The sequence below is a fragment of the Eublepharis macularius genome, chromosome 4 (genome assembly GCF_028583425.1).
Source record: "Eublepharis macularius isolate TG4126 chromosome 4, MPM_Emac_v1.0, whole genome shotgun sequence".
NCBI classification, from domain to species: domain Eukaryota; kingdom Metazoa; phylum Chordata; class Lepidosauria; order Squamata; family Eublepharidae; genus Eublepharis; species Eublepharis macularius.
The window spans coordinates 87,951,473-87,975,019 of NC_072793.1; the positions used below are offsets into that span (position 1 = coordinate 87,951,473).

General features: G+C 41.5%; 1 protein-coding gene across 2 annotated transcripts in view; it reads left to right on the forward strand.

Moving 5' to 3' along the window:
- SGCD (sarcoglycan delta) overlaps positions 1 to 23,547 on the forward strand; it is a 367,194-nt gene that overhangs the window by 211,889 nt on the left and 131,758 nt on the right. For both annotated transcript variants that reach the window (XM_054975881.1, XM_054975882.1), the window contains exon 5: positions 4,134 to 4,253. In XM_054975881.1, the coding sequence (XP_054831856.1) occupies positions 4,134 to 4,253 (120 nt within the window). The remainder of the gene's footprint in view (positions 1 to 4,133; positions 4,254 to 23,547) is intronic.

The window sequence follows — 23,547 nt, forward strand, 5'->3', positions numbered from 1 at the left end:
GAAGGATCTGCAACAAAAGAATGCATTCTGATAAGGGAGAGAAATGCTGTCAGGTGACAGCAGCAGCAATCCATAAACATGTTATTCTATGTGAAATTGGATTTCCGGGCTTCCTACATAACACCTGGCTTCTCTACTCAGAGAACTAAATAATTACACAAACTGCTTCAGCAACCAATTATTTTTAGTTGCACATGTGAAAACTACCATAAGGAAGGAAAGAAATTCAACCCAGAATTTTGTCAGATTCTAATACTGAAAAAAAGGTTGATGATCTGCTTGATTTGCCATTTATTGGCAAAAAAACTCATTCACTCAAAGGAATCCCTTACACAGTAGAACGAAGCAGCCACAATAGTACATTCACAAAGACAGTGAGTGTATGTAGGAGATTGTGTACTTACCAAACTTGAAATACATGCTGCAAGATTTTCTCGGGAGATACAGCTCTTGCCTTTTGTAATTGTTACAAAGCATTGACAGTATGATGCCAGAACTGGTAGTTTACTATTATTTCTAAAAAATATGTAAAATAGATCAAGCCATCATTCGGAACAGCAGCTGTCATAATAACATACAACCTTTTAAAATAATGGCATAATGTAAAAATCACATCTATAATGAAAGCATATTTGATGATGCCGTGGTGGGAAGTTATTAAATGAGGGGATGGGCTATTCATTTGCTGAACTTGCTTTCTTTTGACTCCTGCTACACTCATATGATGGGAAAACCCTCTACAATAACCATTCTTTGCAAACTGCTACATATTAAATGCAGTTGTCATGTCCGAAATTTTAGCTGTTCATTTTGAATATTAAAGATGTACCTTAAATTTCTCTCATTTTCCCACAATAGCAGGGTTTTGGGAAGTATGGATTTAGCAGATTATGATTTTTATGCTTTTGACTTTTTTTCTTTTAGATTTTATGCATCTTTCTGCATGCATAAAAATTCAGTGAACGTTCTTTAATGATATAGGCTCAGGGAAACTGTATTTCTCAATCTACATGCTATGAAAACATGTAAGATTATTTCCGCTAACTATAATACAGCCATAGATATCACTTTAGTGGTGCTCTCTGCTCAAGCCATATTACAACCAGTTCTATAAAAACACAATACATTACAATAAATTAGAACCAAAATGTGTATTACAGAAGCATCATGAGTGTTTGTTTAGTTATGTTTGTTTAGGTGTGTGTTCTATTTTGAATTTATATAACTGCATAATCTTTTTTTTAAATTTCCATTTACTGGTACTGGTATTAGTGATTTTACAAGCACTAACATTTTCTCAGGTAAAATGAGACATGGTATGACATACAGTTTTATGCAAAAAATGATGACCTTAAATCTATTTCTCCCACTTCTATATGTTGTTACATAAATATGAAGTTATGACATGACCAAAATTATTGAGGGTAGAAGGCGCATCATGTCATATCATGAATTTCCATGGCTTGGATCCCATGAGCCATTTCCACTCTTGGGAGAACTGCCATCAATTTAGCACATCTTCCTTGTCTTCAGTTTCCTGCTGCAGCCCAAAATGTCTTCTGAAAAATGCTGGTCCTGGGGGATAGGGAACCTCCATGAACAGCATGAATGAGGGCATTTGGGGATGCAGTGGGAGAGGGAAGTTGTGCTCTGCTGAGAAAATCCTTTGACAACTTCATGAGATCCATCACCATAACTACTTGTTTGGATCAGAGAAGGAACTTTAGACATACAATTTCCATTTTTGGCAACAAAACCCAATTTGTCAAACATCTAATTACATCTGCAGGGCAACAGCTGTAATAATTCAGAAGAAAGCTGAACTTGAGAGAGGAAGAAGCAAGTATTTATAGGGAGGAAGCCAAATAATTTTTTTTAAAAAAAAGAACCAATAAGCCCCTGTTGTTTGTGATACATTAGAGAGCAAAACACTATCAATGCTTTTGCCAGTTTGGTGTAGTGGTTAAGAGTGCGGGACTCTAATCTGGAGAGCCAGGTTTGATTCCCCACTCCTCCACTTGAAGCCAGCTGGGTGACCTTGGGCTAGTCACAGTTCTCTGGAGCTCTCTCAGCCCCACCCACCTCACAGGGTGTTTTGTTGTGGGGATAATAATAACATACTTTGTAACCTGCTCTGAGTGGGCATTAAGTTGTCCTGAAGGGTGGTATATAAATCAAATGTTATTATTATTGTTATTATTACTTTAGCTTTATAGATAGCTTGTTTTTTTAACAGGCTGAAGCAAACCATGTTTCTTTGTTTTTAAATAGGATCTCTTTTGGTTCTTCAATACATACCCACAATAATCAATGACAGTTTAAAGCTAATCTAGATTGAAAACCAATAGAATAAGCACTGTGGAGAAGATGGAAAGTTCATATTACATATCCATGCAAACTACTGTGACATCTTCTATAGTTTACATCTGGCTCAATAATGATATCTGTTAGCTAACACTGCTGCTCAGACAAGTTATATAGGCCACTCAAAGTCACAGGATATTATAGCATTTCCCTTAGATGTCATGCTATAGTAATCGCCCTCCCAGAGATGGATATATTGAGCAGGCCAGATCCAGCTCAGAGGCAACTGCTGAGGATTTTATTGTTTTGTGCATACCCTTATCATCATTTGAAGAGAGCACCTACTAGCCCTAGAGGTATTAATATCTCAAGACTGCCAGCATCATCTACAGTTTACATGGCATGGAGAGAAACACTAAGGATCAGATTTTCAACAACTCTTGTGTCCTCTTATTTACCTTCACTGCACTCAGAGATCTCATTCAAAAAACTGAGCAAAGGAAAACTGCCAGGTCACAAGCAGCTCCAGCTCACCAATTTCAAAGGCATACCAGCATGCATGCACTTTGTTGGGATAGTGAAAGCACTCAGAAAGCTCACTTGTAGAAGTCAATATAGAATTCTGTTAAGTGTCATTGGCTTGCATTGGCTTACTAATATCTTGAAGTCAGTGCAAGTAGCAGCTGCATTGACATAAAGGTTCTTGGAAGGTTTACTGGGTTCCGAGAATTCTCAATTTATCATCTGTACTAATCTAAAGTAAATAGCACAGCATGGGAAAACCATTTGTGTATGTAGTATCACATTTAGGATTTGCATGCACAATATTCAATTGTTTCTTTTGTCTAACTTTTGATTTGGTTTGTGATATGCTGTTGAGCAAATTACATGTGTAAAAGTAAGCATTGCTCTTGTGATTTAGGTTGGTAATACTGTATATTGAGGGTATATGTTCTATAAATAAGGCCAAAACTTTCCATAAAATGCAGAAATGTGTAAAACAAACAAAATATCCCTTAGGTCTCAGAATCATTAGGTATCATTCTTCTACAAATGATAATGTCTCAGCAATGTTTAGGACACATAGTTAACCACAAGACAGAGATTTAAAAGTGAATCTTGTGCACACTGGCCACTTGTAGAATGTACCATGTGATCCCATGCACTTCCTTAAACATATAGTCCATACCTACATGATGTCTCTTATTTGTAGTACTGTAGAAAAGATATAACACCTCACAGCAAGTTATATATGTACAACTAGGCCTTAATCTCTTCACTGTGGTTTAAAAGTGCATAGCTGTGTATTAACCTTAATGCTTAAAAAATAGATATTCTGAATGGGAATTGTAATCAGCAGTATACCTGCCTGACCCTTATCTGTTCTAGATATCCTTGGCCAGCCAGTACTCATGGATACATCCCCCTTCTCATCTCCCTTATGAATGTGTAACCCTTTTCCAGTCAAAGTGAGCACATTTAAATTCTAATGTATGAAAATAGGAGTGTCATCTGCATAATACCGATCAGCCATAGGAACTGATTATTATGGTGGGAAATTTGGAGGCTGAGGTCCAGAATTTCAGACTCTTTTTTACATGCAAGCATTGTTATTGTATGCCAGCGTAAAAATCCACTCTAATTAATTCAAACAGCAGCTTTGATATTTATTTCTTTTTTTAAAAAATACTAAACGAGAGATGTCATAGCTATGAGTGTCTCAAAGGTCTGTCATTTGCATAATCATTTGCATTGTTCCCTTCCTGCATATCTGTCTATCTAATTTGTATTGTTCAAAAAGAACACTAAACTTTCCCCCCTCTCTTTAGGTCCCAAAGCAGTGGAAGCTCACAGCCAAAAATTTGAAGTGCAAACTACTATGGGGAAACTGTTGTTTTCTGCAGATGACAATGAAGTGGTGGTTGGAGCAGAGAGGCTAAGAGTTTTAGGTAAACAATATTGGACAATATTTGCTTCTCTGAACATGTACATATTTATTCCTTTGTAAGCATTCTAGGTGTTTGATCCTGTTTATACTTGTGGAAAATCTCCCCAATGGTTTCAGAAACGGTCATATGTTTTTGATTATTCATGGGTCTTGAAACTTCATTTGCTCATGACATTCAGAACTGGCTTGAACTCCTAGAGGAGAAAAGAGGCATACCATAAATCAGCACCATAATTCATTGCATTATTAGAAATATTGGCAGATAAATGAGAAAGAGGCTGACCTAAAAGAAAGTAAGGTCTGCTGCTCATCTTTATTGGGATAGGGAATGAGCAGAAGCCCAGTTTAAACTTACTATTGTGATGACTGAAATGAGGACACCTCCATTCCAATTTGCAACACTTTTTATAAGCCCTTTTCTGAAACTATGATAACTAGGTCACTCTCCAGACACTGTTTGTAATCATGTGTTCCATTGTGGCTGCACAACTTGCAAATACAAGGCTATGTGAGAATAACTCATATACTGGCTCCTTCACACATCAGTATTGCACCTGTTCCCAGAAAGGGCAGTGCTACCATGGACCTTTCCCGTGTGTTTTTTAACCCAACATATTACTGAGCAGCTATTCCGCAGTTCCAGCCTATGGGAAACGTTGAGGCTGGTGCCCTCAGTGAAGAATACACAGACACAGCATTATTGATTGAATGGGCCACAACTGTATTGATTACAACCATTGGAACATTGGCAAGGCATAGGGCAACGGATCCACGGCACCAAAGGCCTGCCACCATTCGATGTTACAATCCCCCAGTATGCCTGCTGGCCACCACAGGATAGGAACAAATACAGAGGGGAACACTGTATGGTAACAGGATGGCAGGTGATGTACTGCCACCCAACTGGTGCTGGATGGCCCTGCCACCCAGGGTGGAGCTTGCGATGACCCCACCCAAGTGCATACCCTTCAGCTCTGCCCCAGATCCTTTATGAGGACTCCTCAAAGGCAGAGTGAGCTGCCAATTCTGAACCACACACCCAAGTGGATCCAGTCCAATGCCTCAATAACTGCCAACCACCTAAAGTTGTGACAAGCCACTCCCCTCACATCCTGCAACCAGGGGAGGGTGGGCGGGAGAAGCATCCTGCTCCATCCACTGCCACATGGAAATGGCAGCAACCATGTGGGCCAATTGAAGGAAGAGCCCATCCTGTTCAACACTCCTCCTCCACACCCTCCACCTCTTTGCCTCACCTACCATCCTGGCTGTTGGCTGCAATCATGCCTATGGTGAGTCCACGAGTTTCCTTTCCCATATTGTCTACTGTGACAATCAACCCCCAATTCCTACCTATCCTCCAGGACCCTGAACCAATCCTAATTTAATCCTCATGCAAATCCCAGAGATTGCCAGCCAATCAGAGTCCCTAGAACTCCACGGGATGGGAGGGGGTGAAACAGCATCTGCTTAAGGACAAAGGAGAGATACTTTTCCCCTCAGGGATTTTGGTGACTGTTGATAACAGCATAATCTTAGTTGAGTTTTTTATTTTGGCTTTTAGTTAGGATTTGGGGTCATGTTAAGGATGGAAACTTGGTTTAAGGAAGTAAACAAACACCCTGTGAAGAGCCTGTCAGGTCTACCTTTCTGTGTACAGGTTCTATGACCAAATTCACTGTGAAGTAAAAGAGCAGCTTGGAACCTGAGTGTAAGCCTGCAATATCTGGAAAAAGGTTACATTGAAACTTAAATGCTGAGAAATCCTGTTCGGAGAAAAAAGAAATAAATTTTCTTCTCAGTGTTTGTGTTTGATTAACTGTGGGCCAAGCTACACATGACGAATGACACTTGAACGGCAAGTGTATTTCTCCCTGTTCACTTGCCCTCCACTCAATCCACTTGCCGTTCAAGTGTCATTCGTCATGTGTAGCTTGGCCCTAAGGCTCAGTTCAACTCGTTAACTCTGTGTTAACTCACAGTGAGGAAAATGTATGTTCCACACTTACTATTCCACAATGAACCTTTACTGTGTTACAACTAATTTTCTGTAAATAAAATTTTGTTCAATTCCATCTGCATCTTGTCTGTCAAGTCAAAACATCTGTGTGAGGGAGGTAGTACATACCTCACAATTAAGTACCATTCTTTCAGGGTCACAGAACTCTGTAAGGAACACAAAGCTTACACTCTAACAACCAGTTAAATAAAGCTTGTGTCTCCTGTTTTACTGATTGTGGGTGGCTGAGGGGGTTTACACACACAAAAAGGAGGAATCAGAAGAGAGTGGGGGTTTGTAAAATCATAGATCCAGAGGGTATTTACCACAGAAGTCTCTCTTTCTCCTCATCCCCAATCTTCTCCTCATTACTGCCACACCAACAAAAGAGTCCAAGTGGGAGACCATTTATGTAGGCACATTTTATTTCCTGTTGGGCAGCATCTGTGCCTAACATAGGAGCTAACAAAAGAGCAAATAATAAATTAGTTGTAGATTTTCCGGGTTGTATGGCCGTGGTCTTGGCATTGTAGTTCCTGACGTTTCACAGCAGCTGTGACTGGCATCTTCAGAGGTGTAGCACCGAAAGACAGAATTCTCTCAGTGTCAAATTGTGAAGAAAATGTTAGGAGGTAATTTATATCTACTCAGGAAAGTGAGTTTGGGCTGAGTTGTCCTGTTAGAGTTTCCCAGGTTTTGGCATGCTAATGAGGGGAAGCTTCACTGTATCCTAAGGAGGTTCTTTTGCATATGGATTGGTGGTTGATACGCTAATCTTATCTGTAGGGCTATTGTAAGATGTTGGGTATTTTGTTAGTCTGGTGTTTTTCAGGACTGGAAACTATGCCTTATTCATTCTTAAACTCTCTTCTTTCCTGTTGAAATTGAGCTTATGCATATGAATTTCAATGGTTTCCCTGGGCAATCTGACAAAGTAGTTGGATGTGTTGTCCAGTATTTTAGTGTCCTGGAATAAAATACTGTGTCCTGTTTGAGTTAGGCTATGTTCAGTCACTGCTGATTTTTCAGGTTGGCCAAGTCTGCAATGTCTCCACACTTTGACACTGAGAGAATTCTGTCTTTCAGTGCTACACCGCTGAAGATGCCAGTCACAGCTGCTGGCGAAATGTCAGGAACTACAATGCCAAGACCACAGCCATACAGCCCGGAAAATCTACAACAACTAACATTCTCCAGCCGTGAAAGCCTTTGACAATATAGCAAATAATAGAACTTTAGAAGTGAAGAAATATGATCTGTTTAAGTGATAGCTGCAGCTAGGGACAAAGTGTGAACTTGTCCCACTTCTCAAATATCAAATTCAGTCTATGGGATGTCAACATTAAAGGATGTACTAGTGTAGTGTACTGGCAAATGTTTCATGGCCATCAGTAGGTCTTCTTTGCAAGAAGAGAAAAAAGAAACTACCTCTTTGTCTTATATACACTTCCACTCAAAAGCATTACCTTCATTCAAAAGTAAATTCAAAGATCTGTAGAAGAGCCACTTTTAGACCAGTGCTATTTGGATTCTCTCCTCTCTCCTCCTTTGCAGTTTAAAGATATAAATTAAGCAAAGCAAAGCAAAATATTTATTGTTGTTGCCATGTTTTCTTCTTCTTACAATGCAAACCAGAATCCTGTGTATTCAGCAGTTAACTTTCCTACAAAGAGGCCATTTGCCAGTGATATTTGCTGATGTTTGTGTAATAAGCATCATTTAAACCTGTGTGTTGGTTTAATCAAAATATAAAAGACAGCCAAGGTTATTTTGCCACCTCAGTCAGAATGAAAGGCAGAAACAACATTTGGGTTCTAAAATGGGCCACTTTATTAAAGTTACAACATGCAAACATCAACTACAGCAAGAGCATAACTAGCAGTACAGGTCAGGCCCTGGGGTCACTCCGGGACCTCCTCCCTGACCTTTCTGGGTGAGACACCTGCTGCCCTGGGTGTGAGCCATCCATCGTATGGCTGGGACCCGGCTTGGCCAAGTGAGTGGTTCACTCCTTTAAAGCTCCTGCACCTGGCCGTACAGCAGTGGGAGGAGATTGACTTGTCCAGGGGTTCCCCACCAGGGTGTCTGTCCTTGCAACTGGGCCTTACAGCAGCCCGGCGCTCCTGACAGACCCCTATTCCCCCAATGGGGAGGTGCCAAGGGTGCTCACTGGCCAGCTCAAATTTTCCCCTAACTTAAATCCTGCCACCAGGGAACTACCTCAACCCCACCATGCCAATTACCTCTCTCTTCTCGCACTACATGGTAGGCGAAAAAACTGCATTCCCAAGTGCCAATCAGGGACAAGGAGAGAAAAATTCCTACCTGGTCCCAAAAGGCGACCGGCTAATCCTGCAATGTAATAGGGCGAGGTGAGTGGGCCGAACATAAGGCGCAACTGAGAGCAATGGGGGGCAGAGAAGCCTGATAAGGCTACAGACTCTGCCCATGCTAAAGCCCTGCATGGCAGGGTGCGCCTTCTGCCTTCCTCCTTCCCAGGATGCAAAGAGCGGCCACCAGCCTGAGTGGCTGTTGCCACTGGCAAGGATGGCCGAATTGCCACCTCAGTCGGCAATTCGGCCGAATTGCCACCTCAGTCGGCAATTTGGCTGAATTGCCACCTCAGTCGGCAATTACAGCAGCCAGCCACTCCTGACAGACCCCTATTCCTCACCAATGGGGAGGTGCCAAGGGTGCTCACCGGCCCACTCAAATTTTCCCCTAACTGAAATCCTGCCACCATAGAGGCCAAGCCTCTGCTTAGGCCTCCGCACCCCACAAATGGCTTAAGGCCAACCTAAGCTCTTGCCACAGGTTGATCAAAATATACTATTGCCTCTTGTAGAGAAGTGCACACCATCCCCTCGGTAGAGGTCTGCAAACTTGGACCGAATTTGCAGATGCGGCAAATAAATCCCCAACCACATTGCCTTGAATAGGGCTCTGTTGGCCTTCTGCCTAGCCCATTCTACAGTCTTGTGGTCCAATGCATCCCACCACACCCAGCACGTAAGCATTGCAGACCAAAAATCAGGACACCAGGCCAATGCTTGCTAATCTCCAGCAAGTCATCCCGCGCCTGCCATGACAGGTCCATGCCCTTCATCAGACCAAGGTCATTACCTCCCCAGTGAATGACCATTATATGAGGCAAAGGGGCACTCCTCCCCTTGAGCAACAGTGGTAGCAATCCAGACCAGTGCAGGCCTCTTCTGCCCTGCCATTCAACTGGCTGAGTCCAAGCTGGGACCTGATCGGCATCCTCTTTCCTTGGTGCGCTGCCCAAAAAACCATACTGTGGCCACAGATGAGGATCCACAGCCTCTCCTGTCAAACCACAGTACCTAAAAAAGAAACTGTACCTAAAAAAGAAAAAGAAAATGTCAAAAAAATTGACCATTGTTCAAAGGCCGTACGTACGTTCTATAAGCAGAAGAACACCATTGGCCCACCCTCTGAATTTCCGGCCCTTAGAAGCTCATTGCGGCGGCCGTAGATGCAGAGCCTATCCTGAAAGAGTGGGTTCCAAATTTGAGGGGCCCCCCCACCAGGCTAAGCTTCTTAAGTGCCCTGCCCGTGACTGTACAGAACTTGTATTTAGTCAACAGGGCACTATCCGCGTGGCGGAACAGAACGCCTTGCGCTTCTCCCCAGGCATTGATATATCTCCTTAGTACCAGCACAGGGCACAAATCAGTGAGGGCACACGGGCCAAGTACAACATCCACTCCCTTTTGTTGTTGGTCCGTTTTGGAGTGCCGTACCTTGCTTAAGACTGATAATGTTGTGCCTTCTTGCTAAACCCAAGGAACTCTGAAGGAAATGTTATTGTATCTAAAGGCTAAATTACATCAGCACATGGCAGATGTACCTGTTCCCCTTTCAATTTAACATCTGCCGCCATAAGGGCTCAGCCGGAGTCATCCTTATGGGACTGAGGAACAAGGTCGCTAATTCTGAGTGCACCAAAAAATGCAATCAGAGAAGCAGTGTGGAACAGTAGCTCCTCAAAATGTGAATTGCAAACTGTGGACCACATTGCTTTCAGACCCTGAAGAATGCCTGGAGAAATGGGCTGCCTCACATCCCTGGGCATAGCTGAGTCCCAAGCCCAACCTTCCAGCATCTTCTGAATGCGAAAGTACCCAGTGGTGTCCCCCAAGCCACGGGCTTTGGAGGTGAAAGCTAAGGCAGCCAGTTGGCTCCTAATGTACTTGACCCCATGTCCGTTACCTTTCTGGGCCACACAGAAATGCATCAAGTGCTCAGTGGGGATAGGCCACAATTGGCGGAGACCTACCTCCAGCCTGAAACCTGCAAACTGCTGCACAGCCCTCCTGGTACTAGGGGCAGGGGCTAACTGGATGGCCCTGAAGGCCTCAGATTCCCAATCCTCCACAGCTCCTGGGGCACCACTGGGGCTGGCACCAAATCGGCCTTGGGGGCAAGCTGCCGAAACCGGTCCATCTGCAGATGAGACAGGGCATCTGCCACCTCATTGTTTACCCCAGGAATATGCCTGGCTGAAAACAATATGTTAAGGTACAAGCACCTCAATGTAAAAGGATGGACCAGCTTCATGACCCTGGGCAATTTTGAAGAGAGGGAGTTCACTACCAGAACCACTGCCATATTATCGCACCAAAAGTGCACTGAGTGGTTAGCTAGCTCCCTCCCCCACAAGTAAACCGTCACTAAGATTGGGAAAAATTCAAGGGAAGTCAAGTCTTTACTCAGACCCGCATCCACCCAATCGGTGGGCCAGTGAGCAGCACACCAATGCCCCCTGAAATAAACTCCAAATCCCATGGTACCAGATGCATCAGAGGAAACCTGTAGGTCCCCCTCTAACAACATGACCTGCCTCCAAAATGAGACCCCGTTAAAGCCTCCCAAAAACTGGTGCCAAACCTCAAGATCCTCTCTCATACCAGGAGAGATACACATCCTATGCTGGGGGAGCATAAGAGTCCCCAAGGCATCACAGAGGCACCTTTAAAAAGCTCTACCAGGCACTAGCACCCTGCACGCAAAATTAAGGTGACCTACAACTTACTGCAGCTCCAATGGTGACACCTTATGACTCCCTATAAGGGTCTGCTGGCGGGCCTTCAATTCTTGAAGCTTTTCAGCCAGCAGTCTAGAGGTTTGTAGTTCTGTGTCCAATTCTATACCTAGGAAGGTCAGGACAGTCCCTGGGCCCTCTGTTTTTTCATGTGCAAGGGGGACCCCCAGCTTATCTGCAGGGCGGATAAAGTCATCCAAAAGTCGAGCACATTGCCCAGACTGTGAGGGCCCCACCAGAAGGAGATAATCTAAATAATGAAAATTACTTTAAGGAAAGTAATCTGATAGTTCTAAAAAACAGCTGTCCGGTAAAATACGCTTTCATAATCTGTGACTGGGATGCTGGATATGTTATTTGGCTGTGGGATCATGAACAGGGTCTCACCACTGGAAAAGGGGAAAGAGTTAAGCTTCCAAAATCTCTGCCATGTGCTGATGTAATTTAGCCTTTAGATACAATAACATTTCCTTCAGAGTTCCTTGGGTTTAGCAAGAAGGCACAACATTATCAGTATTAAGCAAGGTACATCAAAGGAGAACAGAGACAATGACAGAACTGATTATATTTTATAGACAGTTTTAGTAGCCTTGAGAAGTCTTTTTTTAAATTCTGCCCTCTCCCCCTGCATTCCTTTCCACAGCCTCATTGTGTCTCTTACCATATGGAAAGAAGCTGCTATACCATATTTCTTTCTTGTTGTCTCAGTATGAGTGCATAGCCAAACCAGTCCAGAAAGAAATTTTAATTAATCACTCTGTTCAGTTTGGCAAAGTCCAGGTATCATTGGTTTGTCTTCAATTTGCTACATAAACAATTTTGACTTGTTATTACCTTGCATGTCCTTGTTACAACAGGAGAAATAAAAGACTGTAGGCTGGCATGAAAGTCCTCTTAGAGAGGTTAGAACAACAGTTATTGGGTATGTGGTCTGCTTTTATTTCAGTTAATGAGAATTACATTATTTTGTTTCTACTTATGTTCAAAGCTGGAACAGAAAGTTTGTTCTCTGTAGCAGTTCTGGAGCCTTAAGGTGATAAAAGCAATAGGACTGGCTGTTTTTCAACTTGAATTCCTAACGGTTTTTACAACACTAGCAGCAATGGATTGAAAAAAAGAAAAGGGCCTGATTAAAAGATCTGAATCTTAGAACTTTATAAAGTGGAGGCAGTAAGATATGTTTTTCTTTTCAACCTACCATCTGTGTTGAGCATAAAACAAGTTATGTATGTTCTGAGAGAGAGAAGAGAAAATAAACATCTTACTGAGGTTGATGGGGAAACTCCTATTTATATTAATGATGCTTTAAGTATCACTGATTTCAACAATCTGTGAAACTGAATCAGAAGATTTTTTTTTCTAATCCATGTAGCAAATGTTTCTTGAATAGATATGTTGATCTACATGATTTTAAAAAGTACATTAAAAGTACATTAACAGCTCTTTTTTGGAGAGGGGGGAATCTAAGTTTAACGAGAATAAGAGAACGAGAGTAGGGGTGTGCACCACCAAAAAATGTGGGTTTCCTGCTTCGGGTTTACTCGAAGCGGGAAAAAGCTCCGGAATTACCAGAACCCCGAAGTGGCAAGCCGCTTAGAAATTCTGGTATTTAGCTCGCTTCGGTATACTCCGTAAAGCACCCTCACCCATCCCGGGCAACCCACACACACACACACACATACCTGGCAGGCAGGGAGAGCGGAGGCTGATCAGCTGGGGCTGGGCGGCGAGGAAGCGGAGCCGGCTACTGCAGCCCCCCTGCAGTGGCCAGCTGGGCGGTGGGGAAATGCAGAGCCAGCTCCTGTGGGCCCAGCCACCTCCTCTGCCACTGTGCAGCCCCTCAGAGCAGGGGGAAGGCTGGAGCTGGCTTCTCCGGCTCCACCCGCTCCTCAAATGGCTGCCGGGGCAGCCATTTGAGGGGCAGAAGGGGCCTTCTCTGCCCATCCACTGCTGCATGGCTGTGCAGGACAGAGGGGAAGGCCAGAGCCGGCTCCTCTGGCCCTTTCTGCCCCTCAAATGGCTGCTGTGGCAGCCATTTGAGGGGCAGAAGGGGCCTTCTCCACCTCCTCTGCCAGGGCGGCTGGCTGGAGGGAAGATGGGAGAGCTTAATGGGTAGAAGTCTCTGTGTGTCGTTCCCAAACAGCGCACAGAGCCTTGTACCCTTTAAGCTTTCCCCCTTTCCAGCCGGCTCCAGGGAAGGGGGAGAGAGCTTAATGGGTAGAAGGCCCTGTGTGCTGTTTGTGAACAGAGCGCGGAGCCTTGTGCCCTTTAAGCTTTCCCCCTTTCCAGCTGGCTGGACGGAAGGGGAAGGGAGCTTAATGGATAGTAGGCTCTGCGCACACAGAGCCTTGTACCCTTTAAGCTTTCCCCCTTTCCAGCTGGCTCGAGGGAAAGGAGGAGAGCTTAATAGGTAGAAGGCTCCATGTGCCGTTCTTGAACAGTGCACGGAGCCTTGTACCCTTTCAGCTTTCCCCCTTTCCAGCTGGCTGGAGGGAAGGTAGGAGAGCTTAATGGATAGAAGACTCTGTGCGCTGTTCCCGAACAGCATGCAGAGCCTTCTACCCTTTAAGCTTTCCCCTTCACAAATGGCGGGGAACCTTCTATTGTTTAAGCTCTCCCCTTTTCCAGCTGGCTAGAGGGAGGGAGGAGAGATTAAAGGGTAGAAGGCTTCCTGCGCTGGTTCGGGGAGTGTTTTTCCCTTTAAATTCCCCCCCTCCAGCAGGCCCAGAAGGCCCTTTAAACTTCAGCTGGCCCACAGGCCAGCTGAAGTTTAAAGGTCTCCCAAGCTTCCCGAAGCAACATGAATTGCTTCAGGAAGCTTTGATTCGGGTGTTCCAAATCAGGGCCAGCATGCTGGCTCTGGTTCGGAAAACCCGAATCTTTACAGATCAGGTCTGATTTGTTATTTTTTTTCCAAATCAGAAACCTGAAACACACAACCCTAGACCAGAGCTCTGTGCCACATCAAATTGTCCAGTGTTACATGCCTTTTCTCTAGGCAAACGTCCAGCAGCTAGAGTGTCAGAATTAGTGCATTATTTTATGGGTACCAAGCTCCACATGTCAGAGACGATGGTGTACCTTTGTAAAGCCATCTGTTTTGTGTTTACATCTTGGAAAACCCCAGCCTAACATTACTGAAAACTATTGAAATTTGCTGATATGTTGAATAAAAAAAAATCTAAACCTACCCCCCTTTTTTTCCCATAAGCTTATTCTTCCTGACAGCTGTAGGTGAACAGGACTAAATCCCTAAATATCTGACATTACATTGGCACTGAATCTGTTTTTTTGGAAATAAAACCTAAAGCTGTAGCTTTTAGGATTACAAGGATTAAATCAGTCACCACCTTTGAAGTCACCATCTGTTGAGACCAACATATCTAACAGGAACTACAGTTTGATAAGTTTCTTTTCAGCAGGCAGGGTTTTGTAGTATGTTGAAATTAGGTAGCACTACAATATCATACTTTTTATAAGGCTTGATTCCAGTTACATGTTATCTTTTTCATAATCTATCAGCACACTTTGGATGAAACTTCATGTTATGTGTAGATCTCTATTTTTTTTCCTCTTCTCCCCATATCAGTTAGATTGTTGTCCTTTAAGTAAACCATTTTTTTATTTCTACTCTGTTCAGACATAACACATAGCAGTGTATGTGAACAAGATCTTGGGAATATGAGTGGATGGGAAGCTAATATGAGCAGTCAGAGTGATGCAGCAGAAAAAAAGGCAAACACAACCTATCAACAAAAGCATAACATCCAACACATTATACAATGCATTGGTGAGACCCCACCTGGAATATTGTATGCATTTCTGGAGGCCTCAGTTCAAAAAGGATTGGAGCAATTGGAACGGATACAGAGGAGAGCAAACAAGATGATCAGGGGCTTGGAGACCAAGCTCTATGAGGAAACACTAAGGGACTTGGGAATGTTCAGTTAGGAGAGGAGGGAAATTGAAGGGAGACATGATTGATCTCTTTAAGTATTTAAAGGCTTTCACTTAGAGGAATGAAGGGAGCTGTTCCTTTTGGCAATAAAGAATAAGGCGTGAAATGATGGGTTGAATGTTAGAAAAAGGGACTGACTAAACCTCTCCAAAAAGAATGCTTTGAATGAAAATGGGCCTGGTACACTGAGCCGAGATCCATCAAGAGGGAGTGTTAGAAAAAGGGACTGGCAATGTCTCTGGCTCAAACCTTTAAGACCAGTAGATTTGAATTCCTTGTGTCCTCATACCAATGCTGCATTAAGCAAATGATTAATAAAATTAATTGGTTAATCCATTAATCATATATTTTAAAAGGGATATTTAATCAGAATTCCACTTTAATATTCAAAAGACGTGAGTACTAATGGTATTGTAAATTATCTAGACACATCTCTTGATTCAAATAATCATTACATTCTAGTAGTTAATTAAATGTGTTTTGGTTCAGTTGATTTCTCTGGGACTCAGACGTGCCTAGATATGTAACCAATGTGCTTAACATGATTTTCACAACAATACTGAAGCCAGAGATAAATATTATGATCTGATAGGTAGCTTAAATGGTTGATCGATTCAGTAGTCAAAAACAAGACAGCTAAACGTTTTTTAAAATCTTTACTGATTGACTTTTCCCCCCAGATGCACCCTGCTTAAGTGTTTAAAGATGCAGGGTTACATAAATATTTTAGTAGATATTTCATGTTTGCTGAAGAAAACACTGGTTTAACACTGATGTTTCCTGCAACAATCATAATGGGAGGTTTATATCAGCAAGGGTCAAAAGTTGTATCTATAACATGAATTTGGTTTCACTGTAAACAGGATGAAGATTTCCCTGCAAAACAAGACAGGCATTGTAGAAAATCCACCCGTTACTTCTAATAAAATCTGAATGAATACTACAAAGTTAGGTGCGAGTAGTTAAATTCAAGTATTGTTTTATAGATAAAACTATCTCCCATTTATCCTTTTTATTTCCTTGAAATTAAACAAATACAAATAATCTAAAAAAGGCTGTATCTGAGATACACTTTGATAAATAGCTTTGATATAAATTAATTACTAATTTCATTTAATAACTCAGGGAACTTTATAGCACTTATAAACAGAGGATAATCATAAAGCATTATTCTAGTTGCTAATTAAGCTCTATTTATTCTCCAGATTAGTTTTTAAATATGCACTTTAGATGCCACTTGATACTAATTACTAGAGTTACATTATTATTACTATTACACAAAAGCATTTTAATTAAATGTAAAGCAATTTAAATTAGCATGAGTTTCTTCAGAAATTAAACTGCGGTCAGATACTTAATATATGTCAGGTCTGTCATCGACAGTCCTTTCATCTTTCTTGTTTTGCTGTAATTATTCAGTGTATGTGTGTGTGTAGTTTTTCACACAGGCCAGTTCACTCCTGGGAAGACAGCATGCTTATCTTGAATGGTTCACCACAGTGGCCTTGTGATGGTTCTCTCCTATTCTCCCACTGACAGACTATGCCCAGCTGGGTCCTGCGGGAGGGGGGCTCCCAGGGAAGGACTGGAACTTTGTAGCAAGCCTCCCCTACGTCATTCTCAGCAAGAGATCTATGTACAGCCAGTCGCTTATATTGCTTCTGTAGAATCTATGGACATATATATGCTTTAGTTTTGATTTTCCAATAAACAACCTTGACTCGAGAGAGCTTGGATTTCTTGCTGCAAGGGGGGAAGTCAGCTACTACATATCCTGTTTTCCATAGCCTGACAATATAGCCTATTAAGACAATGCCGCTGACAACATTCCAGTATCAATTCTCCCAAAGGTCATGACATGTTTTGAGATATATGACTAATACCAAAAAGAGAGAAGTACCTGCAAGGAAGGTCAGAGCACAACTGTCTTTCTTATTAGTGCAAGAAATCTCACTACTGAAAAGACAAGCTGCTTTTTAGGCTGAACATAGCCCTATCTCTTAAACTGCATCAGAAATAGTAAAGGAAACTTTTTTAGGCTCTGGCCTTTGTTTAGAGAAAGAATCAGGCAGTGGTTTTATTTCTCATATTGATTATTTTACCCTACTGTCCTAAGCAGAGTTACATCCTTTAAAGCCAATTAACATCAATGGACTTAGAAGGGTGTAATTCAGAATGGCACTAGAAAATCAACCAAAATTGTACTGGTTGTTAATTAAAAATACTCTTGGTATCCCTGGACTTCAGTGAAATTTTAGTTTGTTTCAAAATAATAAACATGCAGAATCAAAATTGCAGGTGATTTCCACTTGTATGAAAAGTAAGATTGAGTCCAAAAAGTGGTCACAGGAGCAGCATTATCACTATGTATGAACGTAATTCCATCTTTGATATTCACAAAATTTGTCTTTAAAATATCTGTAGGATTTATTTTAAAATAACTAAAACACTTTATATATACTATAACTCACTGTTCCTCAGATAACATTAAAACATTAAGTTAAATTCCCAAGTTAATTAGTATAAATTAGAATTATCTTAACCCTCCCCAATCTGTTTCTATTTCCAATCTTGTGTTCATAAGAACTGGATTGCTTCTTCCTGAGAGAGATGAAGAAACCATTTGCATTCCCCTTTGTGTTTTCAGCATTGTCTGGAAGAGGACATGAGTTAATATGAATGTCATGAGCTAATAGCTCCATCTTTGTATAATTTATCTAGCTATCACAGTGATTTTGCATTCACAAATTTTTTCACCCAGGTTTTGCATTACATTGTTATATGTGGGAGGGAAGAGGACATTACACTTCTGTGAATGTTTATCTGCCTGATCAAGCAATCAATAAACGGTTTAATTTTTTAAAATTTTACAAAATATATAAGTTCTTTATCGTGTCATAGATTTGTATGATGGATATAGTAAGGAAAATGTAAATAGCATTAGTAGTGTTATGAAGGTTCCCAACAAAGATTGGTTTTCCTGCTTCTAATATTACAATAGGTTGTTAATTTGTCTGTCTCTCTGCCTATCTTTCCATCTGCCAACCTATCTATCACTCAAAGAAATATAAAAATGCTATTAAAAACATGAGGTCAGTTTGCGGGGCAAGCTCAAAGGCAGGGTCCCAGCGCAGGAAAGAATTACACAACAGCTTTGTTGGATGAAAACAGGCCACAACTTTATTGATTACAGAAAAGGAAAAGGAGCGTTGGCGGCGTAGGGCACGGATCCCAGCATCGGGTGACCCGCCTGCCAGCCGATGACCATCTCACCCCCTCAGCACGCCTGCTGAAGGGGGACACCCCGGGATGACGCTCGTGGGTTCCACACTGGGCGGAAGCCTCTGTGTGGTTCCCCCATCACCTGAAGCAGGCATGCCCCAGCAGCCCCCCCAGGCTGGGCCTGCCGCTACCATGCCTGGTCCAAGATCCCTTATGGGGATCCCCATCTATTGGAAACAGTGCCAGCAGGCCCTGATTTCCACCGAAGGGATCGGTGCCCAACGCCCAACCCAAAGTTGTGACTAATTCAACGGAGAGACTGTTCCAAAGAGTCCCTTTATTTAACAGCTGGTTAAAACAGTATGTCAGACATTAACAGGGAACGCTAACCATATGCTAATACAGAGCCATACCTGACTGCAATTGAACTTGAGACACCAAACACAGATGTAAATTAGCAGAGGGTGGGAGGGGTTCGCAGTTCTGGAGCCGACTGAAAAGGGACGTGCTCTGGCCCCAGCTAAGTAAGTTGGGGGAGGACCTGAGGGAAAACCTCTTCCCTCAGGTCCAGCAACGGCCCACTACTTGAATTCCCCCACCAGCCACTGATTGGCTGGGCTGGGAATTGCCTCCGCGCGGCTCCGATTGGAGCTGCGCGTCGCAGAGCCAGGGCTGGAAGAAGCCGCTCCTGCACGTCTTCCCCTGCCTGCAAGCCCTGCAAACACCAGGCCCCGGTAAGAGCGGGGCCGGGGGCATTTAGAAACTATCCATATAGCACATGCTTCAGTCTATTATGGCTGTGAGAAACTTGCAGGCTAGGGATGCAGAGAGGAGTGGAAGACAGATGGATCACTGTACAGTAGGCTTGCTATCTCCCTCCCCCCTCCAGGGGGAAGCAGATGGGGCAGGGGACCTGCCCCTCCTGGGGCAGGTCCCCCACCCTCATCTGCTTCCCCCTGGCCCCTCTCACCTGGCCAACATGGAGAAAAGGCCAAGAGGAAGAAGCGCTTGCACGCACTCCCACTGCAGGGCATGCTGAAGCTAAGCTCAGTAAAAATCTTGTTTGGAGATTATTTTTAGTGAGTTTAGCTTCAGTGTCCCCTGCAGCTCCTCCTTCACATGTCATTCTCTGGTGTGACACAGGAGCATGCATGTGAAAAGCTTGTGCAAGGGAGGTAAGTCCCCTGCCTCCCAGCCCCCTGCACCCCCCACCTTCAGCCCCTGGCAACCCTACTATACAGGAAGCATACTTCACCTCTCTGTTGTAAATAATGGCCAGTATATTCAATCATGCGCATCCAAGTACAGATGCAAGAACGGAAGAGAGAGTGAGCTCAATTTAGCCCTGAATTGACCTCATCTCTACAGATCAATCAGGAATCAGTGCTTATCCAGGATAAGTGCTCATTCTCAAAATCCTACTGTTTGTTTATTTTTCCTGGCTACCTTGTTCTTCTTTCTTACCACCATCCTCACAAGAACTACTACCCTATTCCCTTGAAAAGAGTTAATCCCAATACAGTAAACAAAGTGTAATCTGTTAACAAACATTTAGGGGCACAATCCTTAGGACCTGTCACCTTCTAGTTGGTAGCCGAATTGTATTCCAGAGTGTAAGACTTTTTGCTGAAACATTTTTTTAATAAGTTTTATTGAGAATAATCAGAGAAATATAATAACAATAAAACAGTTAAATACAAAATACAATAGGTAAGCAGTCTCGAGTAGAAAGAACAGTTTACAGAACGGTTTCTTAATTTCTGTAACAATAACAACATAATTCCTTAATTCCAGTAATTACAACAGTAACAAGTAAAAATGGGTGGAGGTAGGATGTAAGCTATTGTTCTCAATATATTCATAAAATGGGAGCCATTTCTCCCAGAAGCCTGTGTCCTGAGGATAGTGATCGGAAAGAGCCTGTCACTGATTTTTTCCATAATTAAATGATTCCAGATTTTCGTCAGCCAGAGATCTAATGTTGGTGCCAATTTATTTTTCCATTTGGTTGCAATTGAACTTTTAGCTGCAATTAAGAGCGTGTTAATAAGGTCTCCTCTAATCAAGAGGATTGAAGTATTTTCCCATGTATTTAGAAAGAGAATTTCTGGTAGCATAAGAATGTCATATCCAGTGATATCTTTAATAGAGGTTAGAACCTCTTTCCAGAATTTTTCGATCTGTGGACATTTCCACCAGCAATGTGCATACGTGCCTTCAACTTTACAGCCTTTCCAATACAATGCTGATGCGGATGAGGATATTAATGATATTTTCTTTGGTGTTAAGTACCACCTATTTAAGGTTTTGTAGGTTTGAAGCTTAGTAACTATTGCTCTAGAATTATAGGTACCTGAAGACCATATTCTTTTTCAGTCATCTAGTGAAATTTCTTTATTGCAATCTACTTGCCACTTCGTCTGATAGCTAAATTCTTCAGCTTTGTTACTTGATAAAAGGATTTTGTATATCTTAGCTATCATACCCTTCCTAGTAAATTTGGTAGTATCCATCAGGTTTTCAAATTCTGTTTTGGGTAGTTTCATTAATTTTTTTACGTTTAGTTGTTGGATTATTGTTTGAATTTGTAGATACATAAACCAAGGTATGGATTTTTGTACTTTCTGTTCTATGTCTGCCTTCTAAAGTAGCCCTTTGTCTGACACTAAATCTTTTATTCTGATGTTCAGAGTTTCCCCATTTTTATTGAATTGTTGTTTTAATTCAGGAGATAGCCATTGCTGGGAGACAAAAGGGGAAAATCTAGATATAGTTGGCACAAGTTTATTCTTATATTGATCCCATACAGTCAGTATTGTATCTCGGATCATATTGTTTTATATTTCAGGAGGTCTAGTGCTGGGTTTAGTCCACCTTAATTCCAGTATGCGATTGCAGTATTACAATCCAATCTGAAGTGTCTGTCATTAGTTGTAATTGGAGAAAATTCAAAAGCTGCGTCACTGTGTGATAAAAGTCTATATCAGGGTAATTGAACCCGCCCTGAGATCTCTTTGATTTTAAAATTTTAAACGTGATTCTGGGTTTTTTGTTGTTTCACAAAAAAGCATTTAACATGTTTTGCCATTGTTTGAGTAAATTCTTAGGGATTATGATAGGGATGGCTCTGAAAATAAATATCAATTTAGGTAGAATAAATGACATAATCAAATGGAATCGTTCAAACCATGTGAGATTAAGCTTATTCCAATTGTTTATAGAGTTCTTGATTTGTGACATTAATTTGAAATGACTTGTTTGTAGTATGTTTTTATTATCCATTGGGATTGTAATCCCTAAATAGGGTAAGTCTTTATCTGACCACTGAAAGTGAAAATAATGTTTGATTTCTTCCAGTTTTTGCTTTGTGACATTAAGCGGCAAAATCCAAGATTTTGAAGGACTGACCTGTAGACCTGAGATCAAACCAAATTCTGTTAAGACTTTTTGCAAGTGATGCAATGAATTGTGAGGGTCCGTGATATGCAGAATCATATTGTCCACAAAAAGACTAACTTTGTAATCTTCTGCCCTAATTTTAATACCTGTGATATTGTCATTTTCTCTTATCATTATTGCTAAGGGTTCAATTGCGAGTGCAAATAAAGTTGGAGACAAGGGGCATCCTTGCCTAGTACCCCTTGACATTTTCATACTCTCTGAAGATAAACCATTGATTTTCAGGTTTGCTGAAGAGCTTGTGTAGATTGATCTTATTATTCGTAGAAAGTTGTTCCCAAATCCCATAAGTTGCAGTGTTTTGTATAAGTAAGAGACTTCCAATGAATCAAAAGCCTTTTTGATATCTAAAGAAAATAAAAAGTCTTCTTTTTTCTGTTGCTTACAATATGATGTTAAATTTAGGATTGTATAGATGTTGTCTGTTATGTCTCTCTTTGGAATAAACCCTGTTTGATATGGGTGTATGTAATCACTTATAAAAAAGTTGATTCTACATACTAGGATTGCTGTAAAAATTTTGTAATCCTGGTTAAGGAGAGATATTGGATGGTATGAGGAAGTTTTAGTTGTGTCCTTTCCTTGCTTAGGAATGACAATAATTGAAGCCATATTCCGTATTGGTGGCATTGAACCTGCTTCTAACAATGTGTTGCATGCATCCTGAAGTGATTGTGAAAGTATATGTGTGAACTTTTAATAAAATTCAGATGCGTATCCGTCTGGTCCTGGTGATTTGTTGTTTTTCAAGTTCCTAATTGTTACTAGAATTTCTTGTTGGGTGATGGGGCTGTCTAATAAATTGCGATGTTCATCTGTTAGTTTTTAAATCTTGCCCAATGAAGAGAGTAATTTAGTGATTTTATCATGGCTAGGGGTTCTTGTTGTATATAAATTACTGTAATTGTCTATAAAGTTTTTATTATTTCTTTTGCTTTTGTAAAGCATTTCCCTTTGCCTCCATATATACATTTGATAGTGTTAGCTGATTTCTTCTCTTTAACCTTATGTGAGAGCAACTTCAATGATTTAGGAGTATTGAACCAGTATTTTTGTTTTACAAATAAAAGATCTTTCTGGATTTTATTCACTTACAAGGATTCCAATAATTTACATTGGTGTAACAAATTCTGTTATACTTTTTTGCTTCCTGTTTTTTTGTGGCGTTCCTCTAGGAGATGTATTTTATTTTTCAGTTCCTGTTTTTGTAGTCTCTTTTGTCTAAGTCTGGAGGAAATTGCCATAATGTGGCCTCTTGCTACTACTTTTATCGTATCCCAGAGTATATTTGGTTTGATTTCCTGAGATTTATTATCTTTGATTGCAGTCTCTTGCATTTTCTCTATTTCTTTAACTGAGCTGTCATTACTGAGTAGTGTTTTATTGAATGTCCAATGCATTTCTTGGTTTGATTCAGAGTCACCTGATATTATACAGTTGACCCAAGCGTGGTCCAATAATGTGATGTTACCTATTTCTGATTGATTGATTTTATTGCTCAATGAGTCTGATACCAAAATAAAATCTATCCTTGTATATAGATATGGTGTCTAGTTGAAAAGTAAGTATAACCTTTTTCCTTGCCATACAAG